Here is a 20,590-nt window from a genome sequence, read left to right as displayed (position 1 = left end):
TAATTACACTCCAGCCTCATGACACGAGGATGACTGGAGTCACAAACACCCAGTGGCCCCCGAGCACGTAGTCCCAGGAGTGTCCCAATAGGGACATTAAGGTCTTCCTCAGTCTGTCCCTGGGCCATGTTTCTCTCATCCTCTGAAAACAATGAATCCCCTCATAATCTCTAATTCCTCCCTCCCTCTCTGGTGCTGAATCTGCTCCAGTGGTTGAAGTTTGTGTGGTAAACATATCAGTCTGGTTGATATATTTTTTGTGTCTACTTTGGCGCTCTTTAGTGTTTGCTCTCACAGTTTTTCTGGACCCGCTCCACCACGTATCCCCTCCGATCTGCTGAAATAACTAAATTTATATCCTGGAAGGAGAATGGAGGGATGGGAAAAGGAGGACTGAGAGATTTCATTATATTAGTCCAATGTCCTTCAAGAAAATCAACCAGTGTTGAAGGCCAATATCTACACATATGCTTCTGTCCATTCATATCTACACATTTTTTTGAATATTAAATGTGCCTTTCAACAGACATCACATCATGTGGAGTTATTTGATCTAAATCATCCTTTAAGCACCATGATGCTAACATTAAGATGAAACGGTGACTTCCTCTTTCTTGTTGTCAGACTCAAATTATCAGTAACAAGGTTTTATTTCGAAATTATAGTTGTGAAATTAGTTTATATATTCTTCAAATTAATTTTTATTTCTATAAAGTCATTTTCTCCTGACATTTATTGCTATCTTCTGTTATGTTCTACAGACAGTTAGTAGTTACCATAACAACCAGTAACTGTAGGCTAGTCCCCTTTTACCATCTTTAACTCTGGTATGTATTAAGATTAGCTCTGTGCTTTTATTACAGGTACTATGTTTTAACATGTAGTTTAGACAAATTTAATCATATGCAGTGTTTAATGTTTTGCCATTGTTTTTATATATTTTTGCTGTTTTCATAAGTAATATTGCACATTTTAGCTATCTTTAACTTTACAACTGTTACCTGATGTCATCTGTACATTAGGAACAATTTGGGTTATTTATAGTATTTTTATTTAATGTATAGGGGCTGGACTGATGCTAACCACCAGCTTGACCTTCTCTCTTGTTAAGTATGCTTCAATTTCTGATACAAAGTAACATTTCAGTTGCCAGTTGTGTGTTAGTTTTTAAATAGAAAACGTGTGTATTCTCTGTCTAGTAAAATTGCACACTGACATTTATTTAAAAGAAAAGGTTAGCTATGTAGATATTTTATGTTAATTTATTTTAAATACCACTATACGATCACAGTTAGCCCGTCTGTTTTTACTGTCTGTGACTTTATGACACAAACTGCTGGTCTGATATTAACCACCAACTTTTACTCTTTATATGATGAACACAGCCAGCTTGATTGTGTGTTGTGAAGTCAACCTAATGGACCTACGACGAACAGAGAAAGGTTACATATCCATCACATTTACTTTGAAACACAGAAGGTGGTGGTCTGACCTGCTGTTGATCAACTAATATATATTCAGGTTTTTTTAATCTAAACTGGATCTGATTCAGCTGCAGCTCTTTTGGTAAGTCTGTGTTGATTTGATTTATTATGTATGTTTTCTGACTTAATTGTGTTGCAGAATTATTGTAATGATATGAAACAATTGTGAAATATTTTTCAAAATGTTTAATTTCTGCCTTTTAATTATGTAAGCTCTGATTTTATCACGGGACTTCCTTAAAAATATGAATCTCATCATTAGGTTGTTCCAGTCAGAGAGATGAAGAAGCTCTGTCACCTGTCTAACAGCATCCTGATAGTCAGCATTTTACTGATTGTCTTCTTTCTTCCAGGTGAGTTTGTTTGTTCACTCCCTTTTATTTGGAGACGTCACATAAATCACTTCTGGTCTGAAATATTTGATCCCGATATGGTTCAAAGGATCCACACGTAACATGGAGATGAACTGGAGTTCAGCTTCATGTTAGATGTTCAATGTAACAGGATGAATTTTCTCCACGTTATTTCCATCATTCATCTGTTTTACAGGTGCTTTGGCTCATTGTGGTCGTGTTCTAACCCAGCACATGTATACACCACGTGAGATGGAAGCTCTGATTGGATCTTGTGTGGAAATCCCATGTAAATTTGGTGCTTTGAAAGGATATGACATCAGCAAACCCATTTACGGAATCTGGATGAAACATACGGCGGTATATGATGTGGGAGCAAGTGAAATAATTTTTAACAGCAGTGGGTCAATTAACACCCATCGAATGGAAATGATTGGAGATTTGAGAAGGAAAAACTGCACCACTCGGAATTCCTGATGTAAAAGCAGATCTTACAGACAAGTACTTCTTAAGAATTGAGAACGGGGAAGCGAAAGCAACATTTTGTGAAGATCCTTTTAAGTTAACAGTTACAGGTAAGAGATCTGTTTCTTATTGCTGTGTAATATACACTCACCAGCCACTTTATTAGGTACGCCTTGCTAGTACTGTCTTGGGAACCCTTTTGCCTTCAGAACTGTCTTAATCCTTTGTAGCATAGATTCAACAAGGTACTGGAAACATTCCTCAGAGAGTGTGGTCCATGTTGACATTATAACATCACGCAGTTGCTGCAGATTTGTCGGCTGCACATCTGTGATGTTTATGACATGGAGCGTTATCTTGCTGGAAGATGAAGATGAGTACACTGTGGTCATAAAAGGATGGACATGGTCCATCATAAACAAAACAAATCATAAATTAGATATAGATATGCACCAATAGACTGTTGACAAAAACTGTAAGCAGACAGACTGCGTAGAAATAAAAGTTAGGCAGAAATATTTATCAAAGCATGTTAATTTTAACAAGGTTATTTATTTAAATTAAGGTTTGCAGATTAGCTTGTGTATTCCCAGACTGAAAGTACAACTAAGATTTTAGAGCCGAAGTCATTAAACATTACAATTTAGAGAATTTTTAATAGTGAGTACAGTCTCAGCCAACTGTAATTCACACTATGTCAGCATAGTAGTCTTTGACTCCCTGGGCGAATCACCTTCCGGGGCGATCATCGCCAACACATTCTCTTGACTACATTCACATAAGCAGCTTAGTCAACCCCAGCACAAAGCTTAACACCATGATAGACCCTCCCTTCTCTGCTGACGCCCTTTACTAAAAAGGTGCCATTCTCATATACTTTTCTCATTTTCCTTTACAAAAGTTCATCATTGATCCCTTACAACAAGGTCACTTAATCAATCGAGGCGCCATGACGGACGTTTGAAGAGAACTTGTTTTCCCAAGTTGCTTTTCCCAGTTTATTCATGGCTTCTTCTTGTTCGAGTCAAGCTAGTTTGTCTGTAAACGTTGCGCACGTTTCCCCTTACACTGGAGCAGCCTTTAAAGCACACAAAAGAAGAGTTTTTACCATATGTGTTAGGCTACATGACGGTGCGGCATTGTCTCCATGGTTACTGACAGTTAAACGCTTACATCCCCCATAATGCAATATTTGTTATCTTTCTAATCATACTTACTTATAAAGAATATGAATGTTAGTCTTCTTACCTTGTAAAGTGTTCACCTCAAATCCGCGGTTACACTGAGGGCTGACAGTCATTATGAATGACGGCTGCTGTTCAGCACCGCCGTATCTTTTCTCACTAAAAGTCAGAAGACAAAGTGACTAGATTGTTTTGCATCCTTGCCTGTTTGTGCAGCCGACCACACAGCATCCTATGACCATCTTTAAAGTCAAGTCAACTAAATAGAAGTGATATAAGGTTACAGATGTCTGTTTTTTGAGTAGCTTTAAAGGAGCATATTGGTTGTTGTCATGGTGGAGTGGACAAAAGGTCAATAAGTAAAGGGTCATTAAAGGCAATGTTTCATGGAATTGTAAGCTTGTTGATGAGTAAAATGGTGTTGTAGTTGTAGGTATAATGTCCAAGTAATCAAGACTGTATTTTGTGTCGTGTTTCACTTTATGACATGTCTGGTTTGAAACCACAGATTCTCCTTGGACTCCCAGCATTGTTGTTTTTGGAAGTGATCTGAAGGAGCGTCAGTCTGTCACTATAACCTGCTCAGCTCATACTCCCTGTTTACCTTCACCTCCTGAACTCACCTGGAATCTCAAAAAAGACACTCTCGGACAAATACTGAAAAAGACTGATGGAACCTTTACAACTAAACTCCAGGAGACCATCACTCTGTCAGACAAGCATGATGGATACAACATCAGCTGTACTGCTAGATATCCTGTGAAAGGAGGATTCAAACAGGTAGAGTCAGTAAGGACTCTCAGTGTTTCATGTAAGTGATCCTATCAGCACAGCATAGTTCATGTTTAGTCCATTTACCTGATCAGCTCACAATAAAACAGGTTGTGATATTGGAGTCGGCTCTTTGGAGTGTATGAATGGAGTCGACTCCTCACTGTAGCCTTCCCTTCTTAATTATAAGGGAAGTCTACAAAGACAGCAGCTCGTTGAGTACTCCACAGGAGAGGTAGAGACAGAGCGAGAAAGAGAGAGAGAGAGAGAGCCATCTCCCGACCTTTTCCCTTTGGCTGCAACTTTATTTTGTTTAGCACGGCAGCCGTGTGCCAATCACGTGTGAGGATATGGGGACATAACATTATATGAAAACAGAGAAGGGGACAGACAGGAGAGTGAATCGCATCAGTCAATAGACAGCGATGAGGTTGAGAGTGTGTTGCAAAAACCCGTAAATATAGCTGATACCTATAAGCAAAGCAGCATCTGGCTGTAGATTAAAAATATTATGTAATAATACATTATTGTTGTGGGTTTGTTCAGTAAATTTGTTTACCGTAATTTTTTTTTATTTTTATTGAAAGTTTGATTAAATTATTATGCAGAAGTTAGAATGTCTGTTTTCATAACAGAACAAATACAATATATAAAATTAAGGAATTGCATAGCTTCTTATACAGGTATATTGAATGCAAAATGATTTGTCATATAAAACATTCCTGTTTGCCAAGTTATATTACTATGTGGGGCTGCAGATGATGATAAATTAAGAGACGTTTGGGAGTCAAAAGAACCGGCTTGTCTTTGTAAGCTCTGTCTGAAAATGCTAGCAAATGCTAAGTTAAGTCTTTGCAATGAACTAATTTATATAAATTAATTTAGGATTTCACTATGATCTCTGAAAAATGGTGTAATTTGAATGCCTTTTTTCTTCATGCAAAATATTCTTTGTTAAAGTAGAAAACAAAACTTTTTGAGTTATTAAAAGAAATATTACTGGTCAATTTAATGGCATTTATTTAGGCATGTTTTGAATGTTTCATTGTAATTAAAAAAATATAGTTACCTAAACGTATAAAGTAAATATGTCATCTCATTTTCCTCAGATGCTCCTAAAGACACCTCAGCAACCATCAGTCCATCAGGTTTGGTGTCAAAAGGTATCAGGGTGGCGTTGAGCTGCTCCAGCAGAGGCAACCCTCCCATTACCAGCTACACCTGGTTCACGCACAGCAAACGTGGAGCCATTAAATTATCCGTGGCAAAAGGTTTACAGCTTCTTTGCTACTGAGCGAGCAAACTATTACTGTGAGGCCAAAAATATGCTTGGTAGTGAGAGATCGAAAACCATCTGTATTGACATCATTGGTAATGCATGTTATTTTTAAAAAAAGATCATTTAATTTCTATTTATAATATGTACATATAACGCAATGGTGGCATATCACAATACTGGTTAGACAGAATGATTACAGCTGTGTCTTAGGAAGGCCACATTAAAAGACGAGTTTGAAATGTGCTGTTTGCTTAATTGGGGGGTCTGAGAACCAGTCAGTATCTGGTGTGACCACCATTTCACTCTCGCAGTGCAACACATCTCCTTCACATAGAGTTGAACAGCTTGTTGGTTTTGGCCTGTGTAGTGATGGTCCATTTCTTTAAGAAGTGGACCAACATTCAATTCCTGTACGAAGCTGATGGATATTTTCAGGAACTAGAATATGCTGTTGTATGCGCTGATCCAGAGCATCCCAAACATGTTCAATGGGTGACATGTTTGGTGAGTATGTTGGCCATGCACAATCTGGGATGTTAAAAGAGTGAGTGAAAAAACAGGACAGTGGTTTTTTATTGTCTCCTGCCCATGGCACTCCTGTGCAATAATCATTCTGTCTAATCAGGATCTTGACATGCCACACCTGCAAGGCGGGAGGGATTTTGTATTAAACTACCACAGATTGAGACAGATTAATGAACAATATTAGAGAGAAATGTTTATAATGAAAATGTTTTAGGTCTTTTGGTTCAACTCATGAAAAATGGGAGCCAAATAAAAAGGGTTGTGTTTATATTTTTCTTCAGTGAATCCATACATTCCCAATGCATTTATTAAAACACACAACAGTCATGTTATTTTTACATACAAATCTGTGACACACAAGTAGAACATTATTTGTGTCTGATGTGAAATTTCAGATGCTCCTTTGACTCCCAGAATTGATATCCCTTTTGGTGATCTGAAGGAGGGCCAGTCTATCACTATAACCTGCTCAGCTTCAACTCCGTGTCTACTCTCACCTCCTAAACTCACCTGGAATCTCCAACAAGACTCTCTCAGACACACAGAGAAAAACAAAGATGGAACCTTTACAACTAAAATCCAGAAGAACATCATTCTGTCAGACACACATGATGGATACAACATCAGATGTTCCTCCAGACATCCTGCGGCTGAAAAAAGCAACATAGCAAAGACAGAAGTGACTCTCAGTGTTTCATGTAAGTGATCCTGTCAGCAGGTCATGGTTCAGCTGTTTCTGACCAATAAAGTTCATGTGTGTCTCATTTTCCTCAGATGCTCCTAGAAACACCTCAGCATCCATCAAGTCCATCAGCTTTGGTGTCAGCAGGTAGCAGGGTGGAGCTGAACTGCTCCAGCAGAGCCAAACCTCCACCCAGCTTCACCTGGTTCAGGAACAGCGAACGTGGATTCATTAAAGTGGCTTCAGTGTTCAGTATGAGCTTCAGTGCTGCTGAGCGAGGAGACTATTACTGTGAGGCCACAAATAGGCTTGGTAGTGAGAAATCGAAAAGCATCTGTCTTGACCTCATTGGTAATGCTTATTGTTTTTATTTAATAGGATCATTTCATTTCTTCCAGTTTATATATATATATATACGTGCATACAGCTATGGAAAAAAAATTGAGAGACCACTTAAAATGATCAGTTTATCTGATTTTACATTTTATAACTATATGTTTAAGTAAAATGATCCTTGTTCTTTTGTTTTATGAAATACTGAAAATATGTCGTTTATGCAGAAAATTGCAGTGCTTTCAGACATCATATAGTGCAAAGAAAACAAGTTCATATTCATTTAGAAACAATAATGCTGATGTTTTAACTCAAGAAGAGTTCACAACTCAATAGTTGGTCTCTTAATCTTTTCCATAGATGTATATGTAACTGGTGTTTAAATATCAGAATCTTAAACATGAAATGTATGTATTTATATATTTATATATATATTCGTGTGTGAGTATGTGTGTGTTTTCGGTCTTTGAGTTCAGCTCATAAAAAATGGGAGCCATAAAGTGTTACTTTTATAATTTTGTTCAGCATATGTATATTTCCAATGCATATTGGAACACACAACAATCATGTTATTTTTACATGCACAAATCTGTGACACACAAGTAGAACATTATTTGTGTCTGATGTGAAATTTCAGATGCTCCTTTGACTCCCAGAATTGATATCCCTTTTGGTGATCTGAAGGAGGGCCAGTCTATCACTATAACCTGCTCAGCTTCAACTCCGTGTCCACAATCACTTCCTGAACTCACCTGGAATCTCCAACAAGACTCTCTCAGACAAACAGAGAAAAACACAGAGGGAATCTTTACAACTAAAATCCAGAAGAACATCACTCTGTCAGACACACATGATGGATACAACATCAGATGTTCTTCCAGACATCCTGCGGCTGAAAAAAGCAACATAGCAAAGACAGAAGTGACTCTCAGTGTTCATGTAAGTGATCCTGTCAGCAGGTCATGGTTCAGTTGTTTCTGATTAATAAAGTTCATGTGTCTCATTTTCCTCAGATGCTCCTAGAAACACCTCAGCATCCATCAGTCCATCAGGCTTTGGTGTCAGCAGGTAGCAGGGTGGAGCTGAACTGCTCCAGCAGAGCCAAACCTCCACCCAGCTTCACCTGGTTCAAGAACAGCGGACGTGGATTCATTAAAGTGGCTTCAGTGTTCAGTATGAGCTTCAGTGCTACTGAGCGAGGAGACTATTACTGTGAGGCCACAAATAGGCTTGGTAGTGAGAAATCGAAACGCATCTGTCTTGATCTCATTGGTAATGCTTATTGTTTTTATTTAATAAGATCATTTCATTTCTTCCAGTTTATATATATATACATGCATACAGCTCTGGAAAAGGTTAAGAGACCACTTAAAATGATCAGTTTATCTGATTTTACATTTTATAACTATATGTTTAAGTAAAATGATCCTGTTCTTTATTTTATGAAATACTGAAAATATGTCGTATATGCAGAAAATTGCAGTGCTTTCAGACCTCATATAGTGCAAAGAAAACAAGTTCATATTCATTTAGAAACAATAATGCTGATGTTTTAACTCAAGAAGAGTTCAGAAATCAATAGTTGGTCTCTTAATCTTTTACATAGATGTATATGTAACTGGTGTTATAAATATCAGCGTCTTAAACATGATATGTGTGTATTTATACACACACACATACTGTATATATATATATATATATATATATATATGTATGTATGTATGTGGGTGTGTGTGTGTGTGTGTATACATTACCTGGCCAAAATATGAGTCTCTATCTTGATTTAACTAAGCAAATAGGTATAGCCCTCTGATTGGATAATTGCTTTGTGGGCGATTATGTTTCAACTGACAACAAGAAGACAGGCAGGTGAAGTGATTACCCATCATGCCTTGTGCCTCCTGTCAAGCCTGTGGAGACAGAGCTATAATGTGAGGTTGCTGCAGTTGGTCATGTCTGGGTTCAGCAATATCAGCTCAAAGAATGAGGTCAGCTGACTACCTGAATATACTGACCAGGTCATTCAGTGTTTTTTTCTTCCCTCATTCATGAGCATATTCAAAGATGACAATGCCTGGATTCATCAGGTTTGACTAGTGAAAGACTGGTTCAGGAAGCATGAGGCATCATTTCACACATGGATTGTCCACCACAGAGTCCAGACCTTAACTCCATTGAGAATCTTTTGGATGTGCTGGAGAAGATTTTGTGCAGTGGTCAGACTCTACCATCGTCAAAATGCAAGATCCTGGTGACAAATTAGTGCAATACTGGATGGAAATAAATCTTGTGTGTTTCAATAAGCATTGCACAATCTTATCAAAACAATGCCAAAGATGAGGCTTGATGTAATCAAAGCTAAAGGTGATCCAATGAAATATCAGAGTCTGTGACCTTTTTCTTGATGGTGACTTTTTTTTTGTGGCCAGGCAGTGTATATATTTATATGAACAGAAACATAAACGAAATACTTTTGTTTTTGCTCCCATTTCTTTATGAGCTGAACTCAAAGATCTAAAATATTTTATCTATAACCATTTCTCTCAAATATTGTTCACTAAACTGTCTGAATCTGTTACAGTGAGCACTTTTCCTTTCAAAAAGTTTATCCATCCCAGCTCTCAAACATATCAAGATACCAGTTAGACAGAATAATTACTGCACAGTTGTGCCTTAAGCAGGCAGACAGATTAGTGAACAATATATGAGCGATATGGTTATATTGAAAATATTTTCAGTCTTTGAGTTCAGCTCATAGAAAATGGGAGCAAAAAAGTGTTACGTTTATAATTTTGTTCAGCATATGTATATTTCCAATGCATATTGGAACACACAACAATCATGTTTTTTTTACATACACAAATCTGTGACACACGTAGAACATTATTTGTGTCTGATGTGAAATTTCAGATGCTCCTTTGACTCCCAGAATTGATATCCCTTTTGGTGATCTGAAGGAGGGCCAGTCTGTCACTATAACCTGCTCAGCTTCAACTCCGTGTCTACTCTCACCTCCTAAACTCACCTGGAATCTCCAACAAGACTCTCTCAGACAAACAGAGAAAACCACAGAGGGAACCTTTACAACTAAAATCCAGAAGAACATCACTCTGTCAGACACACATGATGGATACAACATCAAATGTTCTTCCAGACATCCTGCGGCTGAAAAAAGCAACAAAGCAGAGACAGAAGTGACTCTCAGTGTTTCATGTAAGTGATCCTGTCAGCAGGTCATGGTTCAGCTGTTTCTGACCAATAAAGTTCATATTTGTCTCATTTTCTTCAGATGCTCCTAGAAACACCTCAGCATCCATCAGTCCATCAGCTTTGGTGTCAGCAGGTAGCAGGGTGGAGCTGAACTGCTCCAGCAGAGCCAAACCTCCACCCAGCTTCACCTGGTTCAGGAACAGCGGACGTGGATTCATTAAAGTGGCTTCAGTATTCAGTATGAGCTTCAGTGCTGCTGAGCGAGGAGACTATTACTGTGAGGCCACAAATAGGCTTGGTAGTGAGAAATCGAAACGCATCTGTCTTGACCTCATTGGTAATGCTTATTGTTTTTATTTGATAGGATCATTTCATTTCTTCCATTTTATTAATATACGCACATAAAGCTTTGGAAAAGGTTAAGAGACCACTTAAAATGATCCTTGTTCTTTTATTTTATGAAATACTGAAAATATGTCATATATGCAGAAAATTGCAGTGCTTTCAGACCTCATATAGTGCAAAGAAAACAAGTTCATATTCATTTAGAAACAATAATGCTGATGTTTTAACTCAAGAAGAGTTCAGAAATCAATAGTTGGTCTCTTAATCTTTTCCATAGATGTATATGTAACTGGTGTTATAAATATCAGCTTTTTAAACATGAAATGTGTGTATTTATATATATATACATGTATATTCGTGTGTGAGTGTGTGTGTTTTCGGTGTTTGAGTTCAGCTCATAGAAAATTGGAGCAATAAAGTGTTACATTTATAATTTTGTTCAGTATATGTATATTTCCAATGCATATTTTTAACACACAACAATCATGTTATTTTTACATGCACAAATCTGTGACACACGTAGAACATTATTTGTGTCTGATGTGAAATTTCAGATGCTCCTTTGACTCCCAGAATTGATATCCCTTTTGGTGATCTGAAGGAGGGCCAGTCTGTCACTATAACCTGCTCAGCTTCAACTCCGTGTCCACAATCACTTCCTGAACTCACCTGGAATCTCCAACAAGACTCTCTCAGACAAACAGAGAAAAACACAGAGGGAATCTTTACAACTAAAATCCAGAAGAACATCACTCTGTCAGACACACATGATGGATACAACATCAGATGTTCTTCCAGACATCCTGCGGCTGAAAAAAGCAACAAAGCAGAGACAGAAGTGACTCTCAGTGTTTCATGTAAGTGATCCTGTCAGCAGGTCATGGTTCAGCTGTTTCTGATCAGTAAAGTTCATGTGTGTCTCATTTTCCTCAGATGCTCCTAGAAACACCTCAGCATCCATCAGTCCATCAGCTTTGGTGTCAGCAGGTAGCAGGGTGGAGCTGAGCTGCTCCAGCAGAGCCAAACCTCCACCCAGCTTCACCTGGTTCAGGAACAACAAACAAGGAGTCACTAAAGTGTCTACGGAGCAGGTTTACAGCTTCAGTGCTGCTCCTACTGAAGAAGGAGACTATTACTGTGATTCCACAAATGAACTTGGTAGTGAGAAATCGGAAAGCATCTGTATTGACATCGGCGGTAATGTTTATCTTTTTGTATAAGATCATTTCTGTTTATACAGAGAGAGAGAATTTAGAGACCAATTATCAGTTGCTCTGATTTTAGTTTTCATAAATATGTTTAAGTAATATGAACATTGTTCTTTTATTCTATGAACTACTGACATGTCTCTGAAAAAACCAACCAAAGATTTAGTTTTTATTTACAAAAAAAATGAGAAATGGTCAAAATAAGCTCATTATTTGACATCTGAAAATTCTGCATCTTTTTCGTTCTAATGCAAAGAAAAGAAGTTCATTTACTTTTAGAAACAATAATACCAATGTTTTTGTTATGATGTGATTTTGAGGTGGACCGAATGGCAACAGGCAAAAATTTAGTTGTGAATATGTAATGAACAAAAACTAGAGTACAACTTACTTAAGGAACATTCCAGAGAAGCACACAGAAAATCCAAAAACTTTCTAAAAGTTTATCCATCCCATCTCACAACTGTAGCATATCAAGATACCAGTTAGACAGAATGATTACTGCACAGGTTTGCCTTAGGCAGGTCACATTACAAGACCAGTTTGAAATGTGCTATTTGCCTTTGAAAATTGGACCAACATGTAATTTCTGTTCAAAGCTGATGGATATTTTCATGAACTAGAACATGCTGTTGTATGGGCTGATCCAGAGCATCCCAACCATGTTCAGTGGGTGACATGTTTGGTGAGTATGCTGGCCATGCACAAACTGGGATGTTTTCAGCTTACAGGAATTGTGCACTGATGCTTACAACGTGGGACGGTTCACTAGCATGCTGACATGAGGCGATGTTCGTGGATGAATGCCACAACAATAGGCCTCAGGATTGCTTCACGGTATCCCTGTGCATTCAAAATGCCATCGATAAAATGCACCTGTGTTCGATGTCCTTGACATTCGCCTACCCACACCACAAACCCGCTTCCACCATATGTCACTCAATCCACAACGTTTACCTCAGCAAACCGTTCACCCACACAATGAAACAAACGCTATCATCCGTCTGCCCTGAACTGTGAAAACTGGGATTCATCCATGAAGATCACATCTCTCCAACGTGCCAGACACCATCAAATGTGAACATTTGCCAATTCAAGTTGGCTAGAGCAATGAACTGCAGGTCGAGACCCCGATGAGGACGACAAGCATGCAGATGATCCTCAGATGGTTTCTGACTCTTTGTGCAGGAGGTCTTTGTTTGTGCAAACTAATTGTTTCAGCAGTTGCCCGGGTAGCTGGTCTCAGACAATCTTGGCGGTGAATATGTTGGATGTGGAGTTGCTGGGATGATATGGTTACATATGCTCTGTGATTGTGAGGCTGGTAAGATGTATTGCCAAATTATCTGAAACACCTTTGTAAATGGCTCATGGCAGAGGAATGAACATTCAATTCACAGGCAACCGCTCTGGTCGACATAGCTGCAGTCAGCATGCCAATTGCTCACCCCCTCAAAACTTGTGCGGTCTTTGGCATTGTGCTGAGTGACAAAACATTACATTTCAGATTGGTGTTTTATTGTGGCCTGCCCATGGCACTCCTGTGCAGTAATCATTCTGTCTAATCGGGATCTTGACATGCCACACTTGCAAAGTGGGAGGGATTTTGTAATCAAATGAAATCTATCGCAGACTTGGGCAGATTAGTGAACAATATTTGAGAGAAATGTTTATATTGAAAATGTTTTAGGACTTTGAGTTCAGCTCATGAAAAATGGGAGCAAAAACAAAAGTGTTACATTTATAATTTAGTTAAGTGTGTATATATGTCCTATGAAGTCATTAAACACACAACAGTCATCTTTTTCCAAATGCATACATTTGTGTCACACACAGGACATCAATTAAATGTGTGTCTAATGTGAAATTTCAGATGCTCCTTTGACTCCCAGAATTAGTATCTCTACTTGTAATCTGAAGGAGCATCAGTCTGTCACTGTAACCTGCTCAGCTTCAACTCTCTGTCCACACTCACAACCTGAACTCATCTGGAATCTCCAACAAGACTCTCTCAGACACACAGAGAGAAACGCAGATGGAACCTTTACAACTAAAATCCAGAAGAACATCACTCTGTCAGACACACATGATGGATACAACATCAAATGTTTCACCAGACATCCTGCGGCTAGAAAAAGCAACGCAGCAAAGACAGAAGTGGCTCTCAGTGTTTCATGTAAGTGATCCTGTCAGCAGGTCAAAGTTCAGCAGTTTCTGATCAATAAAGTTCATGTGTCTCTCATTTTCATCAGATGCTCCTAAAAACACCTCAGCATCCATCAGTCCATCAGAAGGTCACTGGGTGGAGCTGAGCTGCTCCAGCAGAGCCAAACCTCCTCCCAAAATCACCTGGTTCAAGAAAGGCCCGGAAAGAACCACTGAAGTAGCTACAGGCATCTTTCACAAGGTTAAATTCACTGGTGGCGATCAGTACTACTGTGTAGCTGCAAATAAGCTGGGAAAACAGAAATCATCACCGATCAGTCTCACAGTAAAAGGTAAATTCTGCTTCCTCTTTTGTTTTCCTTTTCAAAATCCTCAAAGATATTGAGATAATAACATTTTCAAGCAGAATAAAAAGTTAAGTTAGGAAAGAAACTGAAATTATAGTTTTAAGACTTTGTCATCTCGTCAATATCCTAAGAACTTGTTATTCTGGGTACATTTCATCATGTTATTTCATTGTATTAACGAACAACCATTGCATCAGTTCAAATTATATTTTATAACATAAAATATTATGAGAACATCTGTTAAGATCTTGCTCGTTTTTTGTTTTTTTTCAAAAATTTGCAATAAATGTAAGATAACAGTGTTTAAAGCCAAGATATTTTCCATTCGGTGAAAACTGAGCATGTTTTCTTGTTAAAGGTACAAACGGACTTGGAGCCTGGATTCTTGCAATAATAGGGGCCGTGGGAATGGTAGTTCTTGGCAGTACAGTCTTCATCCTTGACACGTAAGACACTTTTGTCTTCTGAGTAGTTACAATTCAGCTGCAGAGCTGCTGGTCTCGGTTACATTTTGGTGTTTGACGTTTACTTTCAATCTCTCCTGTTTGTTTTTTTTCTTTCAGCTGGTTCATTCACTCCTAATCCAGTCAAGCTCATGAGTTGTGCTTGTGTGAAGCATTAAAATAAAATGCTACAACTCTCTCAGCCACTGATTGGTGTATGAAATAGTTTCTGCCTCTTTGTAAAAACCTAAAAAAAATATTTAATTATCAATCAATCAATCAATCAATAAGTTTATTCACTCAACAAATCACACTTCATCACCAATGTACAAAATCATTGTCTTGTAACAATTTATCTACATGAGTGAAAGGGAGCAGGAAGAAGAAAAACCTTATAAAAACCTGCCCGTTTTTATATAATTACAAAATAAATTTTGTTTTTATGGCCAAATATATAAAATTAAGAATACAACTTACAAACAATTTATCATTCTCCTCATTGTTAACTCAGAAGTGTATAAGACTTAATCTTTTTTTCCTTATAAAGTATTTTGAATTGGTTTAAAGTAGGACATTTTTTCAAATCCTCATCCAACCTTTTCCATATTTTGACTCCATGCACCGAAATACACGTTTGCTTTAAAGTAGTCCGCACAATCTTACTTTAGAAATCACACTTACTTCGGTTATTTCTGTCACTTTGAGCTTAAGACAAGAAAACTTTTGTAAATTGATTGGCAATAATGTCTTTTTAGCTTTAAACATAACTGATAAAATTTTTAAATTAACCAAGTCCCTTAATTTCAAATTGTCTGATTGAATATACAATTTATTTGTATGTTCTCTGTATGTCGTCTTGTAGCTTTCTTTTGTCTCACAAACAAAGGCTTAGTGTTAGTTTTATATGTGTTGCCCCAAACGTCAATACAATGAGTCACATATGGAACAACAAATGAACAATATAAAGTCTGGAGTTTTGAGTATTCTAAAATATATTTTTGTTATACTTTGTTTAAAAGTATAATTGTTAGTATGATTGTTGCTATATTTTTCTTTGACATTAGTCCTATAATCCTTGTTATTGTTCTTCAGGTGGTAGGAAGCCAACTTTGTAATTGCCTTTATGTGTCTCTGAAGGTTCTGGTCGGATCAAATCACTACACATAGATTCCAGGCGTGATCATTAGTTTTTTTAGCTGTAATAATTGTGTTTTTAGCCTAAGGAGTTATTACATACAGGGTTTCCCTCCAGTGTATCATAGGCCTGGCGGAAAGCCATGCTTTACTAGCACTGCACGCCGGGCTAAGCGTTGCTTCTTTTTGTTTTTAGGAAAATAATTACAAAAATAAATTAATAAAAATTTCGGAATTTTCTTTTTTTTAAAGCCGGATTGCGATCGTCTCCGTTGCTCTCAGCGTTTCACTGGCGGAGCAGATTTATTCATATAAGATAGGTTTATAGCTGATGCATTTAAAGCCGGGAGAGCTGACCAATCACGTCACTGGTGCCTTTGTGCGCGCGCCTCCTTTCGCTCAAACTGGACACTGGCTGACCTGTATGGATATTTACATCAACCCCCTGGGAGGAATTATGTTTCTTTAGAGAACTCTATATCAAGGTAAGAGTATAAAGCCCAACGCGTTAGCAAGAACCGCGGACCGCAGGAATAAGTTGGAGTGGAGCTTTCAGAGGTGCGTTGAAAGCCCCACTCACCTCTGAAAGCGGTGAGAATGATTTATCTTTGTGGGTGATGATATTCACATCAACAGACATATTCATACAAAATAATAACAGTTATAACATCATTAGAAAACGAATGGCACATGATAATACAAGATGTATTTAGTGGCACCTGCATCCCACCTGAGAGTGTTTCTAACAAGCACCTAACTCTAAACATCTCTGTGTGTGTTTTTGTTTTACATCTAAAAATATTCTCCATAAGAATATTAATTACACTCCAGCCTCATGACACGAGGATGACTGGAGTCACAAACACCCAGTGGCCCCCGAGCACGTAGTCCCAGGAGTGTCCCAATAGAGACATTAAGGTCTTCCTCAGTCTGTCCCTGGGCCATGTTTCTCTCATCCTCTGAAAACAATGAATCCCCTCATAATCTCTAATTCTCCCTCCCTCTCTGGTGCTGAATCTGCTCCAGTGGCTGAAGTTTGTGTGGTAAACATATCAGTCTGGTTGATATATTTTTTGTGTCTACTTTGGCGCTCTTTAGTGTTTGCTCTCACAGTTTTTCTGGACCCGCTCCACCACGTATCCCCTCCGATCTGCTGAAATAACTAAATTTATATCCTGGAAGGAGAATGGAGGGATGGGAAAAGGAGGACTGAGAGATTCCATTATATTAGTCCAATGTCCTTCAAGAAAATCAACCAGTGTTGAAGGCCAACACCTACACATATGCTTCTGTCCATTCATATCTACACATTTTTTTGAATATTAAATGTGCCTTTCAACAGACATCACATCATGTGGAGTTATTTGATCTAAATCATCCTTTAAGCACCATGATGCTAACATTAAGATGAAACGGTGACTTCCTCTTTCTTGTTGTCAGACTCAAATGATCAGTAACAAGGTTTTATTTTGAAATTATAGTTGTGAAATTAGTTTATATATTCTTCAAATTAATTTTTATTTCTATAAAGTCATTTTCTCCTGACATTTATTGCTATCTTCTGTTATGTTCTACAGACAGTTAGTAGTTACCATAACAACCAGTAACTGTAGGCTAGTCCCCTTTTACCATCTTTAACTCTGGTATGTATTAAGATTAGCTCTGTGCTTTTATTACAGATACTATGTTTTAACATGTAGTTTAGACAAATTTAATCATATGCAGTGTTTAATGTTTTACCATTGTTTGTATATATTTTTGTTGTTTTCATAAGTAATATTGCACATTTTAGCTATCTTTAACTTTACAACTGTTACCTGATGTCATCTGTACATTAGGAACAATTTGGGTTATTTATAGTATTTTTATTTAATGTATAGGGGCTGGACTGATGTTAACCACCAGCTTGACCTTCTCTCTTGTTAAGTATGCTTCAATTTCTGATACAAAGTAACATTTCAGTTGCCAGTTGTGTGTTAGTTTTTAAATAGAAAACGTGTGTATTCTCTGTCTAGTAAAATTGCACAATGACATTTATTTAAAAGAAAAGGTTAGCTATGTAGATATTTTATGTTAATTTATTTTAAATACCACTATACGATCACAGTTAGCCCGTCTGTTTTTACTGTCTGTGACTTTGTGACACAAACTGCTGGTCTGATATTAACCACCAACTTTTACTGTTTATATGATGAACACAGCCAGCTTGATTGTGTGTTGTGAAGTCAACCTAATGGACCTACGACGAACAGAGAAAGGTTACATATCCATCACATTTACTTTGAAACACAGAAGGTGGTGGTCTGACCTGCTGTTGATCAACTAATATATATTCAGTTTTTTTTTTTATCTAAACTGGATCTGATTCAGCTGCAGCTCTTTTGGTAAGTCTGTGTTGATTGGATTTATTATGTATGTTTTCTGACTTTAATTATGTTGCAGAATTATTTTAATGATATGAAATAATCGTGAAATATTTCAAAATTTTTAATTTCTGCCTTTTAATCATGTAAGCTCTGATTTTATCACGGGACTTCCTTAAAAATATGAATCTCATCATTAGGTTGTTCCAGTCAGAGAGATGAAGAAGCTCTGTCACCTGTCTAACAGCATCCTGATAGTCAGCATTTTACTGATTGTCTTCTTTCTTCCAGGTGAGTTTGTTTGTTCACTCCCTTTTATTTGGAGACGTCACATAAATCACTTCTGGTCTGAAATATTTGATTCCGATATGGTTCAAAGGATCCACACGTAACATGGAGATGAACTGGAGTTCAGCTTCATGTTAGATGTTCAATGTAACAGGATGATTTTTCTCCACGTTATTTCCATCATTCATCTGTTTTACAGGTGCTTTGGCTCATTGTGGTCGTGTTCTAACCCAGCACATGTATACACCACGTGAGATGGAAGCTCTGATTGGATCTTGTGTGGAAATCCCATGTAAATTTGGTACGCCGCCAGGATTTGACAACAGCAAACCCACTTTACGGAATCTGGATGAAACATATGCCGATACATGATGTGGGAGCAAGTGAAATTATTTTTAACAGCAGTGGGTCAATTAACACCCATCGAATGGAAATGATTGGAGATTTGAGAAGGAAAAACTGCACCACTCGGATTCCTGATGTAAAAGCAGATCTTACAGACAAGTACTTCTTAAGAATTGAGAACGGGGAAGCGAAAGCAACATTTTGTGAAGATCCTTTTAAGTTAACAGTTATAGGTAAGAGATCTGTTTCTTATTGCTGTGTAATATACACTCACCAGCCACTTTATTAGGTACGCCTTGCTAGTACTGTCTTGGGAACCCTTTTGCTTTCAGAACTGTCTTAATCCTTTGTAGCATAGATTCAACAAGGTACTGGAAACATTCCTCAGAGAGTGTGGTCCATGTTGACATTATAACATCACGCAGTTGCTGCAGATTTGTCGGCTGCACATCTGTGATGGTTATGACATGAAGCGTTATCCTGCTGGAAGCAGCCATCAGAAGATGTGTACATTGTGGTCATAAAAGGATGGACATGGTCAGCAACAATACTCAGGTAGGCTGTGGCGTAACTTGAGACGATGCTCAATTGGTACCAATGGGCCCAAAGTGTGCCAGGAAAATATCCTCCACACCACTGCACCACCTGAACCGTTGATACAAGGACAGATGGATTCATGCTGTCATGATGTCGATGACAAATTCTGACCCCACCATCCAAATGTCACAGCAGAAATTGAGACTCATCAGACCAGGCAAATTTTTTGCTCTCCTGCATACCTCAGTTGTAACAAGGGGTTATTTGAGTTACTGTTGCCGTTCTATCAGCTCCAACCAGTCTGGCCATTCTCCTCTGACCTCTGGCACCAACAAGGCATTTGCGCCCACAGAACTGTCCCGCTCACTGGGCATTTTCTCTTTTTCAGACCATTCTCTATAAATCCCAGAGATGATTGTGCATGAAAATCCCAGTAGATCAGTAGTTTCTGAAATACTCAGTCCGGCCCGTCTGGCACCAACAACCATGCCACGTTCGAAGTCACTTAAATCATCTTTCTTCCCCATTCTGATATTCGCTTTGAACTGCAGCAGATTGTCTTGGTTGCTGCAGGTGCAGTTGCAATGCCTGTAAGAAGCAATGCAACTTAATGCCTAAACGCATTAAGTTGCTGCCATGTGATTGGCTGATTGGACCTTTGTGTTAATGAGCAGTTGAACAGGTGTACCTAATAAAGTGGCCGTATTTTAGCTGTAGTTATGTGGTAAACTGATGAATTTGCAAATGTAACCAGAATTACTCAAAAACCAATGCTGCATATGCAGTCTGATTAGAAAAGGTCAGCAAAGTAAAATATTAGATATAAACAAATCATAAATTAGATATAGATATGCACCAAAAGACTGTTGACAAAAACTGTAAGCAGACAACTGCGTAGAAATAAATGTTAGGTAGAAGTAGTTATCAAAGCATGTTAATTTTAACAGGGTTATTATTTAAATTAAGGTTTGGAGATTAGCTTGTGTATTCCCAGACTGAAAGCAAAACTAAGATTTTAGAACCGAAGTCATTAAACATTACAATTTAGAGAATTTTTAATAGTGAGTACAGTCTCAGCCAACTGTAATTCACACTATGTCAGCATAGTAGTCTTTGACTCCCTGGGCG

The 20,590-nt window shown here is 37.9% G+C and overlaps 1 protein-coding gene and 3 long non-coding RNA genes across 4 annotated transcripts; all 4 read left to right on the top strand.

Annotated features, from left to right (window-relative positions):
- The first annotated feature begins 2,299 nt into the window (after positions 1–2,299).
- Positions 2,300–5,499, top strand: LOC116711576 (uncharacterized). Its single transcript, XR_004337269.1, has 3 exons — positions 2,300–2,412; positions 3,995–4,297; positions 5,367–5,499. It is a non-coding gene; the product is annotated as an uncharacterized LOC116711576 (long non-coding RNA).
- Positions 5,500–5,531: 32 nt separating this feature from the next.
- On the top strand, positions 5,532–8,007 carry LOC116711575 (uncharacterized). The gene is made up of 4 exons (XR_004337268.1): positions 5,532–5,628; positions 6,457–6,759; positions 6,836–7,094; positions 7,714–8,007. It is a non-coding gene; the product is annotated as an uncharacterized LOC116711575 (long non-coding RNA).
- A 1,945-nt stretch (positions 8,008–9,952) lies between these two features.
- Positions 9,953–14,995, top strand: LOC116711547 (B-cell receptor CD22-like). Its single transcript, XM_032550883.1, has 8 exons — positions 9,953–10,289; positions 10,366–10,623; positions 11,186–11,488; positions 11,565–11,828; positions 13,713–14,015; positions 14,092–14,337; positions 14,711–14,798; positions 14,916–14,995. The coding sequence occupies exons 2-8, from the start codon at positions 10,527–10,529 to the stop codon at positions 14,932–14,934; spliced, it is 1,320 nt and encodes a 439-aa protein (XP_032406774.1). The 5' UTR covers positions 9,953–10,289; positions 10,366–10,526; the 3' UTR covers positions 14,935–14,995.
- A 2,722-nt stretch (positions 14,996–17,717) lies between these two features.
- LOC116711578 (uncharacterized) lies at positions 17,718–19,239 on the top strand. Its single transcript, XR_004337271.1, has 4 exons — positions 17,718–17,855; positions 18,131–18,313; positions 18,493–18,583; positions 18,780–19,239. It is a non-coding gene; the product is annotated as an uncharacterized LOC116711578 (long non-coding RNA).
- Positions 19,240–20,590: the final 1,351 nt, after the last annotated feature.

This window comes from Xiphophorus hellerii, chromosome 21 (assembly GCF_003331165.1).
Source record: "Xiphophorus hellerii strain 12219 chromosome 21, Xiphophorus_hellerii-4.1, whole genome shotgun sequence".
In the NCBI taxonomy this organism is placed as follows: domain Eukaryota; kingdom Metazoa; phylum Chordata; class Actinopteri; order Cyprinodontiformes; family Poeciliidae; genus Xiphophorus; species Xiphophorus hellerii.
Note: the sequence above shows the minus strand (reverse complement) of the source record. Positions and strands in the feature narration are given on the sequence as shown.